The sequence below is a fragment of the Cyrtonyx montezumae genome, unplaced genomic scaffold (genome assembly GCF_038088225.1).
Source record: "Cyrtonyx montezumae isolate F1298 unplaced genomic scaffold, pur_monq_1.0 scaffold_2, whole genome shotgun sequence".
NCBI classification, from domain to species: domain Eukaryota; kingdom Metazoa; phylum Chordata; class Aves; order Galliformes; family Odontophoridae; genus Cyrtonyx; species Cyrtonyx montezumae.
Genome location: NW_027071936.1, coordinates 51422093 through 51441439, shown reverse-complemented (window position 1 = coordinate 51441439; position 19347 = coordinate 51422093). Strand labels below are relative to the sequence as shown.

The 19347-nt window shown below is 39.0% G+C and overlaps 1 protein-coding gene across 1 annotated transcript; it reads left to right on the top strand.

Annotated features, from left to right (window-relative positions):
* The first annotated feature begins 1646 nt into the window (after positions 1–1646).
* On the top strand, positions 1647–18336 carry PI4K2B (phosphatidylinositol 4-kinase type 2 beta). Its single transcript, XM_065735709.1, has 10 exons — positions 1647–1973; positions 4011–4168; positions 8752–8952; positions 9526–9657; positions 10967–11120; positions 12096–12163; positions 12415–12514; positions 13680–13813; positions 14261–14320; positions 16769–18336. The coding sequence occupies exons 1-10, from the start codon at positions 1715–1717 to the stop codon at positions 16940–16942; spliced, it is 1440 nt and encodes a 479-aa protein (XP_065591781.1). The 5' UTR covers positions 1647–1714; the 3' UTR covers positions 16943–18336.
* The last annotated feature ends 1011 nt before the right edge of the window (positions 18337–19347 follow it).

Sequence of the window (19347 nt, the reverse complement as noted above, 5' to 3'; positions counted from 1 at the left end):
GGCGCCACGGGCCGCTCTCCGCGGCACCGCACCGCACCGCACCGGCGCTACCGCTGCCCGCTTCCCGCCGCGGCCGCGCGGATCGGGAGCTGCGCATGCGTCGTGCCGAGTCCCGCCCGCCCGCACGGAGGCTGCGCGCCGCGCCCGCCGCTTGGGGGCGCGATCCGGGCTTCGTAGCGCTGCGCGTCGGAGCCGCTCCGCTCTTTACTGGGACGCATCACCAGGGGGCGCTCACGGAGAGCGAAAAGCGCGGCGTGGAGCGCGTGTCCGCTGCTCTGCGGTGAGCGGGGCGGGCAGAGCGCGGGGTGCAATGGCTGAGCGGGGCGGAAAAACGAGCACGCGTGCTCCGGGGGATCAAGCCGGGAGCGAGCGACGGTTCTTACTGCAGTAGAACACGGAGAGTGAGCGCTCGTGGTGATCACACACAGCACAGCTCGTCGTAGTGGCTGCCCGAGGCCCAGCGAATAGCTCCTGAGTTTCTTGTTTTGCTGTTTCAAAAGAATTGCGTGTTCAAATCAAGCCCAGAGGTGAACTGCTTGACAGTCTTTTCAGCCCACTCCCAACTAATGCAGCTAAAGAGAAAGGCATTCAGTGATCTGAACAAAATGGGAGCCTTCCCCCACTGAACGCTGAACCGTGTGCTTGCTTCAGTCAGAAACTAATGACTGCACTGAAAATTACAGCCATTGCTATAGCCTTTCTATAACCGTTGGCTAGGCATAAAAGCCTATTCATTTGAAGTCACAATTGTTTGTTCTCTTTTTATTAAAAGAAATGGAAAGAGAAATGCACTGAGTGGATTTTATCAGATTGGCAGATATCAATATTTACATAAGTAAATGGCATTGGGTTCCAAAGTCTACTGCTGAGAGGTAACCTGAGACAAAACAAACTTGTTGCTGTTAGGTTTTATTTTGTTAGAAACCAAGCAAAGTCAATTTCTTTCCACGATGCAGGCGGTGTACATAATGAATTGTTGTAACGTGAATAATTATGAGAATAATGAATAACCAAGGCATGCAATTACTGTGTCAGCTGAGGACGGACTCTCTTCAGCACAATCCAGAACCTCAGCTCTGTACACGTGCTCCACGTGTGTTTCTCCTGTATTTCACCAACGCCTCTGAGCACTGCGTCAGCAAAACCTGTCCCCAGAGAAATGTGGGAGGATGCATCCTAGTCACAGCGCGTTGCACTGCGCTGGGGTTTGGTTAAGAGTAGATTCGTACTGTTTTTGCTTGCTGTTTTTCTGCTTTTGGAAATGACAGCTTGCTGTGCAGAACATTTCCTAAAGCGCGGGGAGGGAGGGAAGCCGGAAGGCGGCGGGGAGACAAGCCAACCTCAGACCTAGAAACGCAGGGCGTTACAGGGATGTTTTGTTGAGTCCCAACAACAAGAATACTGCGAGCATTGACGTCTGACCGCCCGGCGGAGGAGGGAGCCGTCACGCGGTCAGTGCCTGCAGCACCCGACGTTTCCGCAGCGCTCCCGCCGACAGCATCCCTCCCCTCTGCAGAACAGGACCCGCGCAGCGCAAACCGAGCGGGACGGCGCCGGGAACGCGGCTCCTTTAAGGCAGGTAGCGGCAAGGGGCGTGCCGCCGGCGCATGCGCAGTGCCGTGACGGGCCCGCCACCGCAGCGCCAGCCCTGAGAGCGCCATGGGCTGTGGTGGAGGCGCCTGAGCCCGCGCTCGCCTCCCGGCTGCGGCCGCCTATGGAGTCGGGTTCCGAGGAGCCCGACGAGCAGCTGCTGCTCCTGGCGGAGCCGGCGCTTCGGGCGGGGCCGTCCGCGGGGAGAGCGGCTCCTGGCGGGGCCGTGAGGCTGCGCGGGGAGCCGGGGCTGGAGGAGGAAGAGGAGGGTGAGGAGGACTCGGGGCCCGAGGGGGATGGAGAGGAAGAGCCTCTCCTACGGGCGTCAGGCCGCGGCCACCGATCGGGCTCCGCCCGGGATAAGGAGCCCCGCGTCGGCGCAGGTACGGCCGCCGCCGCTCAGCCGGCGCGAGGGGAGCGGCGCGTGCCCGGAGGGGTGGGCCCGGCCCCGCGAGCCGGGTGGGGCGGTACTGCGGGCACAGGTGCGCGGATCGCCGGGCCCGCTGCTTCCGCCGGCCTCTCATCCCCGGACCGGGCCGAGCGGCGCGGGATGTGCGGGGCTGCCCCAGCGCGTGCGTATCTCCGTGAGCGTGCCTCCTGCTGCTGCTGCTGAGCCTCGTCCTTGCCGTTCGGCTCGCCTTTGCTGTTCGGTTCTGCCGGGACTTCTCTTTGTGTCCGTCACTTTTTGTCGGAAAAACTGTGGCCCTGCAGGCTGCTCTTGCGGTGGATTGCCGCTGCTGCTTCGGGCGTTCTTCCCGACGGCTTTGAAAGCACATGGATGTCATGAGACGTGCTTTCCTGAGAAGGGCTTGCTGATGGAAATCCATGGATTTGTGTCACCCATCAGTGTGTGCTGTTGTAATTATGCTTCTAGCCAAAGATCGGCTTTAAAAAGCCTTTTAAAAAGCTTTTTTTTTTTTTAAGTTTGAAAAAAGCTTATTTTCCAAACAAACGAACAAAAAATCCCAGCAACTTAAACAAAACAGGCTATGTGAGTGACTCCCTATAAGTAGCCATAGGGAGTTCTTGTTAGCACCCTGTGCTTAACCATAAGAAAAAGAAGGGATCTTGTTTTTCAGCCAGTAGCCCGCAGAGCAGACCAGGTGATTGGGCTATGATTCTGTGATTCTAGGTGAGTGATGTGAAGGTGCTGACATGATGCTGGGGTTCTTCTGCCTTGTTCCCACAGGGATTGAATGCTAAGAGATGGTACTTTCAGCAAAGCATCCTCCTTGATGTCTCTGAGTGGAGATGAGCCGCAGATCTTGTCCTGTTAGGCAGTAAGAGTGGTGAATGTGGAGATCTCTTTGACATCTACCCTGAGATTATGTAAGAACGTTAGAATTCCTCAGGACATCCCCTACCAACGTTGGCATTAAAACAGCAGAAGGCTTAGGTTAAAGGAGTTAGGGTGCTACACTTACAACACAGGATGTACTGGTTTTGCCTATGTGATTAACTCGATGGAAGAACAAGTAGAGTTGTGTGAATAAACCCTATGTTTAATACAGTTTTCTCTTGAGTGTACATCAAAACACATTTTTTAAATTTAATTGCAGGAGAAATGCACTCAGTTACCGTTCATGTTTGGGAGATGTGATTGAAGAATGTATTCATGCAGCAAGGATTCTTGAGGGTTTAGATTCTGGAGTGAATGCACAGAAAATAGAAGCCGACCTCTGAGAAAGCCAGAACTCTCTAGTTTAAGAAGTTTCATCAAGAAGTAATGTAAAGTTTTAAAGAGCTGTACAAGTATTAATTCCTGCCAACTATTTAGCTGCTTTATTATTATTATTTATGTTTATTATCTACATAGAACTGATCTCTTGGTCAGTGTGCAGAGAAATTCTATGAGAGGTTTACACTGCCTTAGTGTTGAATGCTGATGGTGTGCCATACTTGGTTGAGATGTTGATGCTGCTTCTCAGCTCTGCATGTAAGGCTGGGTTGTGAACTGCACGACTGTGTCTTGGGAACAGGTAATGACAGCCAAGCTGGTAGCTGAATAATGTGGTACCATTTTAATGCACCATGGTTGATGGGCAGTTAGCTTTCTCTACTAAGAGAAGCAGAAACTTTAATGGAAAGGAATGTGTGAATCTTCACTGTACATGTGCATTTTTTAGTTCTTTCTCCTTTAGGCTTTGTTACATAAATATTAAAAATAAATTGTTGTGAGATATAAGCATTTTGCAGTGTTAGTCTCAAATTAGTTATTGATTTGGATGGTTTACTTTGTTTAAAGTTGATTAGATGTGGGCATATCGGTGTGCAAACTTGCACTGCTTTAACAGCAGATTCTCCTGCTTGCTGGTAAGTAGGCATTGTCAGAGAAAGCTACTCACTTTTCTATTTAATTATGTTGTTATTCATTCTTAGTACTAATTGTGCTCAAAATTGCTTATTTTCTTATTTTTCAGGGCACACAGGACACACTGTTGATATGAATACATTTTTAGATGATCCAGAATTTGCAGAAATTATTCTGAGGGCAGAACAAGCTATAGAGAGCGGAGTTTTTCCAGAAAGAATCTCTCAAGGATCCAGTGGGAGTTACTTTGCGAAGGACAGTAAAGGGGTGAGCAAAATATTTCAAATTCAGAGACTCTGATAATAGCTGGTTTAAATTGGAAATTTAATTCTGTTGAAAACCTTTGAAGTATGCCAGAATGTGACACAAGTAAGTGTTTAGGTTTCTAATGTCTTGCAGCGTAAGTGAAGTCCAACTAACTGTTGTTTCTCTGTTGTGGTTTTAGCATGTTTGGAATAGTCTGCACCAGATAGATAGGCAGGAAATAAAAGGGGTCTGTTTAACATTTGAGAGCAGCTCAGGGAATCTTTTGTGCAGAATCTAGCATGTTGTTCTTTGTATGTTTTAACTGATTTTCTTAAAAGAACACAGCTTCTGGTTTAGTGCTGCTCCAGAGTTCTTTTGCAAGCTGTTTGATGTTTTTTTCTTTGTTAATTTTCTTTTATCTAGGATGGTTGTGGATGGGCAAGGAGAGTGAAGCAACCAACCTGCCTTTTTGCCTGTACTCATCTACTGAATATTGATGCGATAGTTTTAGTTTGCCTTCCTTTTTGAAGTGCCATTTACTGCTAGCAGGAGAGAAAGGCAACTAAAATAGGTGATCATTTCAGGTGTCCTAAGTTTACTGTGGGAGGGAGAACTTAGTTAACAGCTTGCTTGAGAAGTAGCATTAGGTTATCATTTTTACTAGAGGAAGCTTTAGACATAGTTCCTCATTGTTTTCCTTAAATCAGAAATACTTTGGTTATGGACCTGTTCCAAAAAAAAACAGACTCCAGAACACTTCTAGCAAATATAAAAAAAAATTCCCCGTACTTCTTGATTTGTTGTATGCAATTTTATTTTAAGCTCAGTCAGCAGACTTTAATCTTAGGTAGATGCAGGTGTTTGTTAGTTCTGAAGATGCTGGTTGACTTGGAAACTGCATCACCTAAGATGTGAGGTGGTAGAACTACCCATACCAAATCTCCTAAGGACTGCACGTACATATGTTCCTACTCCTGTGTTGCAGGAGCATTTGCTAGTAATGAGCCCCTTCATCCTTTTGGAGGAGAGACAAAGTGGATTGGGAAGGAGGAAATATCTTTTTGAAACTGGAAATGAAGGTTATTTCTTTCTCTAATTGGTTTGTGGGATTCTTACTGATGGATATGAAGACCTGTTCCAAGTTTCATCGGTCTTTTATTTATTTTTTTACCTTCAAGTCACTTTCCTACTTCAGTAGTTCAGTTGTTTGCAGGCTTTCAGCTCATATACTTACATATGCATGTTCAAACTGAATACAGTTTTTAAAGAGATTCTGAAGAAGTAAGGATCGTATTTTTCCTTATACGGAATATGAAAAAAATATGTAACCAAATGCTGGTTTAACTCAGTACTACTTAAAAAAGAAAAAAATACACAGCGTGACTTGTTTCTACAGTGTTACGCTAAAAATGCTTTAAAACTGCTACATGTTTAGAGTTTATCCTAATGCTGAGCAATCCAAGTGTCTTCTTACAAAGTCAGCCAGTAGGGAAATTACTCTTTTGCTCTGAAATGTTGGTTTTGTGCCTAATGAAGTTCCCAGTAGCAGCTTGCTTACCTGCCTCCACTTCATGCAGGTCTTTGGTTTGGATATGTTTAAGAGAAATGAAAGCTTAAACTAAGGAAAATTGCTAGTGTTTTTTGTTGGTGGTGGTTTTATTATATAGGCCCAGAGAACTTTCATTGCAAAGTTAGCCAAGCACTTGCTGCCATGGGACTGAGAATGAATTCCTTTTTTTTTTTTTTTTTTTGAGTTATTCTTTGCACTTAAAGCGTATCGAAATTTCTTACCTGTATTAAAGATCTGATTCAAAAACTTTATTTTGCCAGTGGTGCTGCTGTCATTTGTAGAATGGATTTCACATCCTGTTTGACAGAGTATTGCATCATCCTACTTTGGAGCAGCTTTGTAACTTGCTTTCTCCTCCCTTTGTTGGGAAAGACCTTATTAAACGACATACTTAGCATTCTAACTGGTCAGCTTGGTGAGTACTTACACTAATACCAACTTATAGCTAAAAGGACTTGCTACCGTTAGGCTCTTTTAATCGTTAATTTGTTTCTCCCAGGAAAATGAAACCTATCACCTTTGTACATTTTATTGGTGTAGTTGTTTACTGATACAAAGCAGTTCAGTACTTCAGGAGTTTTGATGAAATGATGAATATTTCTTCATTTACTACACATTGTGTAACCAAGAAAGAAAGTCTGTCTGCTTCAAACGCAGACTCTGCTGCAAGGTGTTTTTGCCTCTGGCTGATTGGTCATGCAGCCAGTCCTGAAATTAATTTTGACTTGCAAAATTGAGCCTGGCCTTCCAGGCTGTCTACATATTGATCTAGCTGGTTCTAAGTAACACCAGCGGCTCTGCAAAGTTTATCGAGGTTTTCACTTCAGGGAAAACTTGAAAATTGTTGATTGACTTGTATACAGTAGCACAGAAAGGTTCGGGCAAGCAGTGGAATGAGCTAAGCTCCTTTTTAAATGTTGAGTTTGTAGAAAGTATTATCTAAAATGTGACTCAGAAGAGATAATTAATGGCTTGGCATATACTGCCAAATACACTGTCACCTTTCTGGGAATTGTTTTGAGGAGGTAGATGCACATGATTCAACAGGAGGAACTGAATTACTTTTTAAGAATTCTAGTATTGAGATTTTGACTGCAGTAGCATACTAAGCATACTAAGCCTATGCAGTAGCATACTAAACATAAAGTGTTTTTTGTTGTTGTTTTAAAGGCCAATTCCTAATGTGTTCTATGCAGAGATAGTAGTTTTGCATCCCAGACTTTCATGCTACAGAGAATGTTTGCTGTAAGCACAAAGGCTTTTTGTGTAGGTCTATATAGAATGGTAAATGCAGTGTGTGGTTGCATAGAACTTGCTCATATTTGAATAGTATTAGAATTGGAGGTAATAGTGTGCTGAAAACATTAGAACGTTTTTGCCACTTTGCATCCTACTCCTGTTGATAGTAAATTTATAGGATGAATGCAAGTAGTGATGTTTTAACTTCTTCTGGTGGTTGATGGGAGTGAATCAAAGTGGATAGATAAGACAGGTGTTGCTAAAATCTAGTGTGTAATGTATTGTCTTTCCAAGTTGAATAGAGTAAGTTCACTGTAGTTAGTTTGCTCTCAGTCTTGTTTTGGATAAGTTGAAGATTCCCTAGAGCCTAGATCAGCTAGTTGGTTCATCTCCATAACCTAGCTGAATTAGCAGTTCCTGCAAACTGTATTCTTGGTCTGAAGTGTAAATCAGCTATGAGAATTGTGCAACTGCAAGCAATGCTTGCCTTATTGAGAGATTGCCTTTTTTTTTTTCCTGTAAGGATTCAGAAAAGAACTAATATTAGAAAATATTTTAAATGGTTGTGATCATTATATATTAGATAAAAAAATCGATTTACTTAGCAAGGTCATGAGAGAAGGAATAAAAATACTGCATTTCTACTGTATTTCACTTGGGCTATAGAAGAGTGTTTAGCCTAATGTATAAAGTCCATGTAAATTTTATCACAGACAGTGGGAGGGGTGTGTATTTAATTATGATGTGGTTTGAGACCAACAAATACAGCCTTGTCTTGTAGGAGGCACCTTAAGAAATTATCTCTTGAATGCCTATGTGGAAGAGCAGGATTGTCTTAATGGATTTGTCATGCTCCTGTGACTAACCTGTTCTTAGCAGCATCCTATCTTGAAAACTGCACAGTCCAGAAATCTGTTCTGGTCTTAAGCTACTCTTAAAGTTTAAGAGATTTTCTTCTTTGCATTTTACATGCTGGGGTTTAAGCCTATCATTCCTTGGTTGGTTAACACTAAATCTGTTGTTCCTTGTTTCTTTATAGCAACTTACTATTTCGTAGACTTTGTACCCCCTTTTCTCTTTAGGCTAAACAATCCATGGTCTGGGATCTGTGAATTGTGGAAGAATGTTTAATTTTTTGCATATTCTCATTTTTTTTTCCAATTTTCTCCAGTTATTTCACAGATTTCTTGAAACATAATGTCCAGAACTGGACATAGTACTTTCAGTAATGTTAAGCTCTGGTTCAGTTACTTGTGTCAGTATAAACTGCTGCTGTCAGCTTCAAGTTGAGGATTCTACAGCAGCAGTGGTGCCAATCATTGGAACTGCCCAGTGCAAATTGCCGTGTATTATAACTAAAAGTAATAACATAGATACAAAAGATAAAATGTAACTTTATTTTGCTAGAGTATCAGCATTGTGTCCTGGAACTACTGTGTCTCTGTCTGTGATGTTTGATCAAGCTAGGATGAAAGCACTTCTAAAACTAAAAGCTACTTATGCTCTAAAATACTCTTCATTTTGTAAGAGTTGTGTTAGCTGTTTCTGATTTTCTGTTATGAAGTTATTTTGAATTTGTGCTGCCTCTAGAAAAGCATTTGATAATGCATTTAATTCAAATGCTCGGTCTCTTTTTATTATGTTGTATAAAAAGAGAAATTATATAATGCGTTAGGATTGTACAAATCCTAATGTTTAAGATTTAAAATGATTTTGAAAATTAGTTATTGAAAGTACTGGTTAACCTTTTGCAACTGAAAGTATCCATGATTCAATTGCATGTTATTTATCCTAGAAAACTATTGGAGTGTTCAAACCAAAATCTGAAGAGCCTTATGGACATCTAAATCCCAAGTGGACCAAATATTTTCACAAGATATGTTGTCCTTGCTGCTTTGGGAGAGGCTGCCTTGTTCCAAACCAGGGCTATCTCTCTGAAGCTGGTGCCTATCTTGTAGATGACAAGCTGGGGCTTGGAGTTGTACCCAAAACTAAGGTAAAACTTAAAAATACATGAATATCAAATACAGGAAGTAGATGGTTACTGTCTGTCAGGATCTGGACTGTAGCTGTGCCTGCATTAGCTCTAAGTCATTTGCAAGCTATACTGAGTCTTTGTGCCCAGTGGTTTAGTGTAGAAACAGTGACTCTGTGGTCCTCTGTTTTAAAGGATGAATTTGAGAGCTTGATCAAATTTTTGAGTTCTTTTTTTTTATTATTATTATTTCTTTTTTATTATTTTTTTTACCATTTTAGTGTTCAATATTTTCTGCTACCTTTCTGCATTCTAATTTATCAGAATTTGCAGTTCTTATGCTTCTAGCTATGTTCCATATAGCAGCATATAAAGATTTCAGTTTGCAAGTATTTCATCCCATTTTTCTTTGATATACAGGAAAGTGTGAATATTTGCTATTTCATGTAAGTTTTTCCTGTTGCAGTTATTTGATGCTTGGTTCTTGCTTTCTTGGCAACTGAGCATAACATTTACTGTAAATTGATAAATAAAATGATGCGGAATAGAGTTGTGCTTTGAACATTTTTAATGATGACATTTTCTTATTTGCAGGTTGTCTGGCTTGTCAGTGAGACCTTTAATTACAGTGCAATAGATCGTGCAAAGTCAAGAGGAAAAAAATATGCTTTAGAGAAAGTGCCAAAAGTTGCTAAAAAATTTAATCGAATTGGACTACCTCCTAAGGTAAGATTAAAGAGAAGATCAGTGCATTTCCTTACTCTGGCACAAAAACTTTATTTAGAAAAATATTACAGGTAACATTAGTAGAAGGAAAAACCTTATTTATGAGCTCTTTCTGAATGATGGAAGGTTGATTATAAATATATTCATTTTTAAGCAAAACTTGACGATTTTGTTGCATCTTTTTCTCTTAAACTACGCTTACAGTCTGGCTGCTCTTTCAGTTTGCAGCTTAGCTTTCTGTGGAGGAAAATCACATTAAAATTGTGTACTTCTTTCTGTTTTTCTCCTTTTCTTAACTAGTTCTATTTCTTCCATTGTTTACTGTTATTTTATGTTTCATGTCTGTTTCTCCCTTGCTGTTTTTCTAATTCTTTCAGATTTCCTATATCTTTCCCTTCTATTTCTTTGTTTTCCTTTTTCAGGTATCTCACTGTCATGTTCATCCTACCTTCTTGTGTGCAGTATTCCTCTGACTACAAGCTCAGCTCTTTCTTTTTGTAACCCCAGCATCTCAGCACAGTGCCTTTTAACTTTTAAAACACTGGTTTTGTACGACTTCAGTAATCTACTTCTCAATTCCAGCAGTTTAGTTTCAAACAACATGTTATGCAAGCTTGTATCATATATTACATGGTTATTATGCATGCTTAAAAGTCCATCTGTATCTCAGCATGTGTGCATCTGTATACATTTTAATTCTCAAATATAATCCTACTTTTGAATTTTAATCTTCAGTAGCTTTTTTGTTGTTCACACACATGGAGTTTATTTCATCTGTGCTTTCCTTCCTTGGAGTCTTTTGGGAAATGCATTTCAGTCATTTTCATGCAAAAAGTGTCTTGAAAAAATGACCAGAGCTTCTGGTCTCGTCAACGAGGCATACAGGCTTTTCAGAGAGGAAGACTTTTTTTTTTTTCTGCTGTAATTTTTGGTGAGTTTCCTATGAACCAGGTGTTTCTAATGAAAGTAGATGTTATTTCTTCATGTCAAAGATGGTTCATAACACTGAAGGTTCATTTGTGTTAGTCTGTCAGCCTACCTTTAGTTCCTGGTAAATCTAGTGGGTGCTTAAACGCACTGAAAATCAGACCAAAAATCCTAATGATATGAGAGTTCTTAGAACTTTTTTAGAATTCAGAGGAACTGCTTAATCTTGTTTTTATATTTACTGGTTTTTTGCTGGGTGGTTCATTGTGTTACTTTCAGTGCTCTGAGCTTTGAAAGGATGTTACCTGTTTTTTCTGTTAATGTTAAAATTAGCTGAAGACGTGCATTGTTGTGTTTGTCATGTGGTTTCTTAATGTTTCAGGTTGGCTCCTTCCAGCTGTTTGTTGAAGGATATAAAGAAGCTGACTACTGGCTCAGGAAGTTTGAAACTGATCCTTTACCTGAGAACACAAGGAAGGAATTTCAGTCCCAGTTTGAAAGATTGGTTATCTTAGATTATGTCATCAGAAATACAGGTATTTCTGGGTATCCTGCAATATCTTACAGTTTTTCTCTCAAGTAAATTAGTAAATAACTCTGAAAGTTGCCAATGAAAGCTTTAATGTGTTTCAAGTGTTTTACTCACAAAGCCAGAATGTTGGATTTTAAAGGTTTTTAAAAAACCATAGATTCAAACATTAAATATTAGACAATTACGAAATCAGGTTAGCTTTTACTGGCAGTTACTTGGTATTTTTAAATGTTCTGAGAACAAAATATTTATGCTTTAGCTGTATTAATAAGCCATTAAGTGTCTCTTTTGCAGAATTAGAAAAAAGGATGGTGGGGTTACAGGAAGTATAAAAGCAGCTACACCTACCATTCCTTTTATGCTGAGCTGGAGACCAATAGCAGCCCAGTTTCATGTCGCTGCAAAATACTTTATGTTGATTGTGATCAGGCACTGAACAGTAAATTATGAGATGTCTGTTCTCCTGTGTTCCTGTTTCTTCCACTCAGAGGCTGAGATTTCTGTTTTGACCTTCTGTAGGTGATCTGTTTCCTGTAGAATGCAAAGGCAGTTTTATTTAAACACTTCCTTTGCTGCTTCATCTGAAGTGGACATCTATACTGTTCTATTGGAATGCAGTGCCTGAAGATAACTTTTTTCTTGATATGTTCTTGTACATTCAGTCAGTAAAGCAGCTGTATATATGGCTTACATATGTTTGGTGAAATTAGTCTTTCCAATTACCTTAAAGGTTTCACAAAAGATAAAATTATTAGTCTTTCCAATTACCTTAAAGGTTTCGCAAAAGATAAAATTATTAGTCTTTCCAATTACCTTAAAGGTTTCGCAAAAGATAAAATATGTTTTGGTTGGAAAAAAACAGTATGGTTTTGCCTGACTTCTTTGGTAAATCCTCAACTTACAGTATTACTTTCTGTATAGCTTTGGATGATGCTTTTTTTGCAGATGTCGTGACATGTTTTTTTTCTTTGTTTTAAAGACAGAGGAAATGATAACTGGTTAGTCAGGTATGAAAAGCAAGATGATGGACCTGACCTGTCAGATAAGGTAAGAGAACAATATTCTGAAAGTGTTCTGATTTCTACAGCTGTTTCTGTGGTCTGTATTTTGTATTTGTGGGAAGAGCTCCTTTTTAGTGGTGGTAGCTTAAGAATTCTGTGAGCTGCTGTTTCTTTGAGAGCCCTTCATGAAACTTAAGTTTACTGTAGGGAAGCTAAAACCCATATTTAGTATTTTAATATGTTACTATTTTTGTAAGCATGGTGGTGTCGCTAAACTGTGTAATATTCCTTCTGTAGGATATCCAGTGGACTGCAACTGAGGAATCTACCATTAAAATCGCTGCAATTGACAACGGTTTAGCATTTCCTTTTAAGCATCCTGATGAGTGGAGGGCATGTATGTATTGTATTATCCAATCATCTTACTTTCTGACAAGTAACTTCTCAATAAGTATTTGCAGTTTAGGTGATAAGTATAAAACCATCAAACTAGCACCAAGTTCTTTTCTTTTAGCAGTGGCATGTGTGATTTAGTCCTTCACTTTTTTTTAACCTTGGAATGGTATTAATACATAAATATTCATAAATAATGCTGCTTGCATTTTTTTTAATGTTATAACAAGGGACTTGAATGCAAGGATGTGGGAACTGTTTCAAAACTGTTCTAAGGGTACTACTCTGAATGAGTAGACAAGCTGCATATTATTTATTCTCGTCTTCAACTTTATTTTTTAGAAATTAACATCATGTCCAAGAAGATAAAAAATTGACATTCCTAATAAATTTAGATTGCTTCAGAAAACCTGACTAATAACAGTTTAGAGGGAAGTTCCTGAAATGGCTTGATTATGTCTGTGAGCTATTAGCCAATTGGATAATTGTTACAGTTAGGTGTGGGCTGATTAATAAAAGGCTACTTAATTACCCCCACTTTAAGTCCCAGGCATCTTAATACTTAATAGCTGCTGTCCCAGGTATTTCTGCTATAGTCAGTTCTGCAAGTGTACTGGGATGTGGCAGTGAGTTCTTCTTTTGAAGCAGGAGATGATGTTGGCAATGTTAGTCTTAGCTTAAAAAAAAAACAAAACAAAAAACAAACTGTTTAATAGCTACATGAAAAGTTGAGAATATTGTTCTCAGTGTACTTAGAAGAAAGCATCATGATAAAATGAAGCTTTTATTAAAAACAGCAGGCACTTTAGTATGTGTCAAGCATCTGAGAGATGTCCATTTGATTGTAGCCATTATTTTATTCTAAAGGAAATAGAATTTCTAGACAAGGAGTAAGCTGTTTCTTTTATTTACAGTATTTATTGATTAAAAAAATACTCAAAATATTAAACTCTTAAAATATATTTTCACTGATGGAGAAAAATAGAAAAAGGATACATAGCTGTTCTTGTAATTGCAGCCAGATTAGGTGTAACAAGGTAACTGACAGTGCTGTGGAAGTGTTTGTTACTGATTACTTCCAGGAAGGAGCATGCTACTGCAACAGTGGTAAGCACTTGAAAATTTAATTTTTGCCTGTTGTTAATCTGAGGTTTTTTTTCCTATGTTAGATCCCTTTCATTGGGCTTGGCTTTCTCAAGCACAAGTTCCCTTCTCTCAGGAGACCAGAGACTTGGTTCTTCCTCGCATTTCTGATATGAACTTTGTACAGGATCTTTGTGAAGATCTTTATGAACTATTCAAGGTGAGTGGGATGCTTCTTTGAATTTGGCATTACTCATATACCTAACTGTTCCATTACAAGTACTAGGTAGTTGTTTTTATGGTTTTTGTCTTGTAAACCCCTTTTACCAAATCATGATATATACATAATTACAGGAAGCTACGTAACTATTGTGATTAAAAGTAATCAGCTCATCTGAAAACATAATTATCTTTGTATATAGTAGTGAAGTTTCACATACTTGGTTAAGTCTACTTAATAACTAAATTGTCTGCACTAAGTAGACTTCTTTGAGTTGTTATGTGACTATTTGAAATTTCCTAGGTTTGTTATGTTGATAGATAGGACCATGCATACTGTGAACTTGATGCGTTTGCATACCAAATACACAGTTGATAACAGATGGATCATTTCTTATAAAAACTTCACTGTTTCATGTTTATTTTGTTTGTTTTTTTTTAAATAAAGACTGATAAAGGATTTGACAAGGCTACTTTTGAAAACCAAATGTCTGTTATGAGGGGGCAGGTAAGACTGTATTTTAATATTATTTAATTTGTCACAACTTCTCAGATGTTTGTTTTTGTACCTAGAAAAAAAAACCAGAGCTCCTATTCAACTATTTGGAGGCCTTTCCATCTGAGAAGACTAGATTTCTTTCTTTCTCAATATAATTAAATAGTAATGGAGACTTTTTTTTTTTGTGAGGGAGGAGACGTACATGATACCTGTATGTTCTTTGATATGTTGAACAAAACACTAGAGAGTAGTCATGAATTTGGATGGAAAATCTGGTAGGTAATCTAGTTATGTTATTAAAACACTAAATGAAGTCATATATATTTTAGAAGGCTGACTTCATGGAAATACTTCTCACAGTAATGAAATTGGGTAGTAGACTTTCTTCATCCTAGCTTATCAGAACCAATGATTAGCAAAAAAAAATTATCACTGAAATTCTAATCTGAAATCTAACCTGGATTTAAGTCTTTCCATAATACTGGAACAAGAGAGGAGAAAGTTTTTCAGTATATCAGAACAATTTTGAAACAGCAAGGAGAGAGAAACCTAACTATAAAAATAAATCTAGTTCATTGTGAGGTAAGCTAGGCATAAAACAGTGATTTGTGAGGACATAAGGGAAGTGAGCTAGAGAGTCATACACCCTTTTGTCCTAAATGTACTGAAACTGACTTGTCTGCATTCATAAATCGAACACGGGTAGTTTAAAGGCAGACACTGTCAATTCCTGGAGTGGCTTAGTCTGATCTTATTTTATTTTTTTTCCTGTAACAAGAAGTGCTTTGCGCAAGACTGCAGTTCTGCTTAGTCAGACATAATCCCAGTTGCCATTAATTGCTTGCTGGCTAGAAGCCAGAGAACCTTATTACTCAAGAGTATAGTTGAAAGTTTAAGATCTATTTCTGAAATATATCTTGGGAGAAGGTTATGAAGACTCTGAAATATTCTGAAATATTCATCTGTCTTAACAGAATTAAGTAGTTTTTTTCTTGTTTTTGTACTGAATCAGTTGGCTACAAGGAATCTATTGTTTAACAAAAAAGATACAGGAGAAGTATAATCTACATTGCTGAGAAAGACCTTGATAAGGGTGTCTAATTTAATTACGCACTAAGATGGCAGAGTCTGGACACTGTCTTCCAACTTTTTCTTTGAGGTGGATTTCAGCAAGATTCTGTTTTCAGGTCTCTCTGCCCTTGAAACTGTGCACTTGCAGGAAATGTCAGTTTTTTCAGGCTTGCATGTAGAAAAGAAGTATGACAGTGTTATTCCTCAGTAGAAATCCAGGAGCAAGTGATTTTTTTGATTGGACTGATTTTTTTGGGTTGATTTTGGTGTAAAAACTAAAGAATGTTTGAAGGGGATTATAAGAGACTTGGATAACCAGACTGATTACAGAAGATTGGTTTGGAGCACAGCAAAAAAAAGCCCCGACGCTCTATAGATATGTTGGTAAAAATGGAGAATCAATTGATGAGAAATAGTAAGAAAAATATATCTTGCATGTGAGGGTATTTATGAGGCTTCATGCATTATGATGCTTCAAATCTGAGGCACTGGAAATATAGAAGCATATTTTTGTGAAACAGGAACAAATACAGGAAAGAGCTTCAAGCCCAAGGTGGACAGTGCTTGAGAATATAGGGACTATAGCCAATGGTTATTGCAGACCTACAAAAAGATTACCTTTGAACTTGAAAAATGCGGAGTAATAACCAATTTGCAGAAAATCATGCAAACAGTCTGCAGGGTTCTTCAACTGTGAAGGTGTGCAACATGAAAGCATGCAACCCACTGATGTGCCTTTCATTCCACAAGGAAAGAGAGAGACACTGCAGTGGTGGGGAAAAAAGGGATGTGATTACAGCTAATGCAAGTATGTCAGCAAAACTGACTTTGAATACTTGCCTCAGTTTTCAGAAAAGGTAACACTGAACGTAATGCGGGTTATCAGGGTAAGTACTGAGCTGTGAAGTTTTGGAAGAAGAACAGTGGATTCCTGGGAGATCTGAGGGCTGAGTTTGAATCTTAGCACCAGATTTGGCATATGTTAATAGTGTGTTCCTGTGTCTTCTGATATGGGAATAACCTGTAGAAAATGTCCTGGTATACACAAAGTTAAATACGTGTGCATTGCTTTCTTCTAGTATTTTTTTCATTAAAAATAACCATGTTCTTAAGAGATGTGGTGAATTTGAAACACTCTTAGGTTTTTTGTCTACACTGCCTTCCAGAATTTGAAGGATTGCTTAAAATACTTGAAAAAAAAAGTCAAATAACAGTAGGATGTCATAATATTATCATGTGGGGTACTTCTACTTGCAGTATTCTTTCTTACATTAATTTTGTAGATGACTGCATTATCAAATAAATGGAGTGATAGCTAAATTTACAGTCCTGTTAACCACAATTTAACTTGCATGCCCTCTTCTTACCTGCTTTCTACTCTTCTAGATACTAAACCTTACTCAGGCATTAAAGGATGGAAAAAGTCCCATTCAGCTTGTTCAGATGCCACGTGTGATTGTGGAGCGAAGTAGGACTGGAAGTCAGGGCCGAATTGTTCATCTGAGTAATGCATTCACACAGACCTTTCATAGCAGGAAGCCTTTCTTTTCCTCCTGGTAGCAACAAAAATACATGGGGAAGAATAAGTTTTTCTAACTTCAGTCAGCTACTTCTATGTAAAGGCTCTGCAATAATGTACTATTGCTCTGTACCAAGAGCTCCAACTGCCATCACCTCAGAACTTAGATTCTAAAGACTTATGAAATGTATTTTGAATGTAATACAAGTTTACAATTTTTGTGTCAAAATTGTGAATTCATATGTCAGGGAATGAGAAGAACTTGTCCATACTGTATTTTTATAGGTTAAATTAATGTATTCTGAATAATACTAAAGGGAAGATGCACAATTTGCATATGCTGATAAACTACTTTTGAATACAACAGAAATTCTTTTTGTTTAATATAAATGTATGAACCTATAATCTATCAATTTCTTTTTATATGCTCTTAAAAAAAAAAAAGTGGAATGTTTTATTTGATGGTGAAAATGCGTTTCCTTGGAATTTCTGCCTCATATTTTAAGCTGTTAATAGATTTTCATAAGCTGTTTACTTGAAGAAAAAAAGTCATGCACTTAAGAAAGTAAATAATAAGTCCTTGACACATGTGTGGAAGAGGGGGGAAGGAATGATATGCTCCAAGTAGATTTTTTTTTTTCACATTGGGACCAAATATAGTTAACTCACTTCTAGTTGGAGTACAGCAGAATTCATCCTCAGTAAGTACACGCAGTTTCTACTGTGACAAAATGAACTGAGTGTATGTTTTGGAGGGTGAAACTTTACCTGTAGCTTTTGGAACCCTTGTATTGAAGTACATGTATGGATAAATGTGATATTTGTAGATCAGTTGCACAATGGTACAGGTTGGGTTTTTCCATGTAACTGTGTTCATTAGTAGTCACCAAAGTGATTCTTTACTATTAATGACAGAAGCACTATTATTCACAAAGCTAACCTGCCTCTTGAATTTCTATCCAAACACGTTTATTTTTTGACTGGAAAAAGAAAAAAAAACAACCCTTGCTGTAATACATAGAGCACAGAGACTTATAATTGGACCTTTAACAATATCATGCTCATTTGCCAATTTCATTTACGTTTTAAGTTATGTGACTTAAGACTTGATAGTCATGCTTCTAGATTTGTAGCTTATGTTATATGATAAATGTTTATTTTCGTAACTTTCAGGACACTGACAACTAGGAATGGGAGAAAAATTGCTGCTTTTATGAAAGAAACTTTCAGTATTTCATATATTGCTGTATTTTGTAATTCTAAGCAATATTGTTGAACTCAATAAATGCTTGTATTTTATATAATTTTGGATGTAAATATTACTGTAGCATGTCAGCAATTCACATGATTAACTGAAGTGTTTAAGCCTTAAATGTTGAAGAATAAAAGAAATAGTGTGATGGAGTTCAAAATAAATGAGAAATGACCATCTTTATAGATTTTCCATGATTGGTTTTTATCCAAACAGTTTATTAAAATTTGAAGAAGGTATTTATGTACCAGACCTCCTACTGAAGAAAATAAATGTTAAAGTCTAAAATGCACAGGATTTTGGTTCCAGTGTCATATTTGTCCTGCAAAGAGTACCCATAATTATCTGGTTTCATCTGTATAACTGTGCTACTAAGTATACTCTGTACCTGTTACATGGTATAAATTTTCTCTAAACTGTACGTAGTGAGAAGATGCAACTGGAATGGCACTGCACGGTAAGATTAGTAACACTGTCCATAGTTGAGTGAGCTTTGCGTTCTGTGCTGAAGAGAAATGTTTCCTCTTGCATGGTTGGTAGTATCTCACTGCTTTTTCATAGCTTCGTGGAAGAGGCTCAGAGGAGAGCTTATTGCCCTCTATGACTCCCTGAGAGGTTGTAGTGAGTTAGTGGTCAGCTTCTTCTCCCAGGCAACAGTGATAGGATGAGAGGGAATGGCCCTCAAGTTGCAGTGGGGAGGTTCAGGTTGGATGTTATGAAAAATCTATTCTTAAAAGAGTGGGTGGGCGCTGCAAGAGGCTGCTTGTTGGAAGCATTAAATAAATGTTTGGATGTGGTACTTAGGGACACGGGTTAGTGGCATCATTTGTGGTAGGTGGGTGATTGGACTATTCGATGACCTTAGAGAAATTTTTGAACCTTAATGATTCTGTGTGACCAGAACCCTTTCACATGCTCTCTAAATCCTGACAGACTTCATCGGGGTGCTGGCGAGGGTTGGGGAAATCTTGATGTACAGCAATGTGGGGTTCCTCAAAGCACTTTGTTAGGCGTGCTTTAAAATAACCTCATTGCAGTCTGTTCCTTCCTCACAGCCATCTCTTTCGGCACCCAGCTTGAATTTATCATCACAGCAGAAGGCACTGAGCAGGTGCCGTGCTCACCTTTGGTTAAGGTACGGAGGAACTGAAGTTCACGGAGCAGCGGGCAGAGGACAGCCGCAGCCCGTGCTCA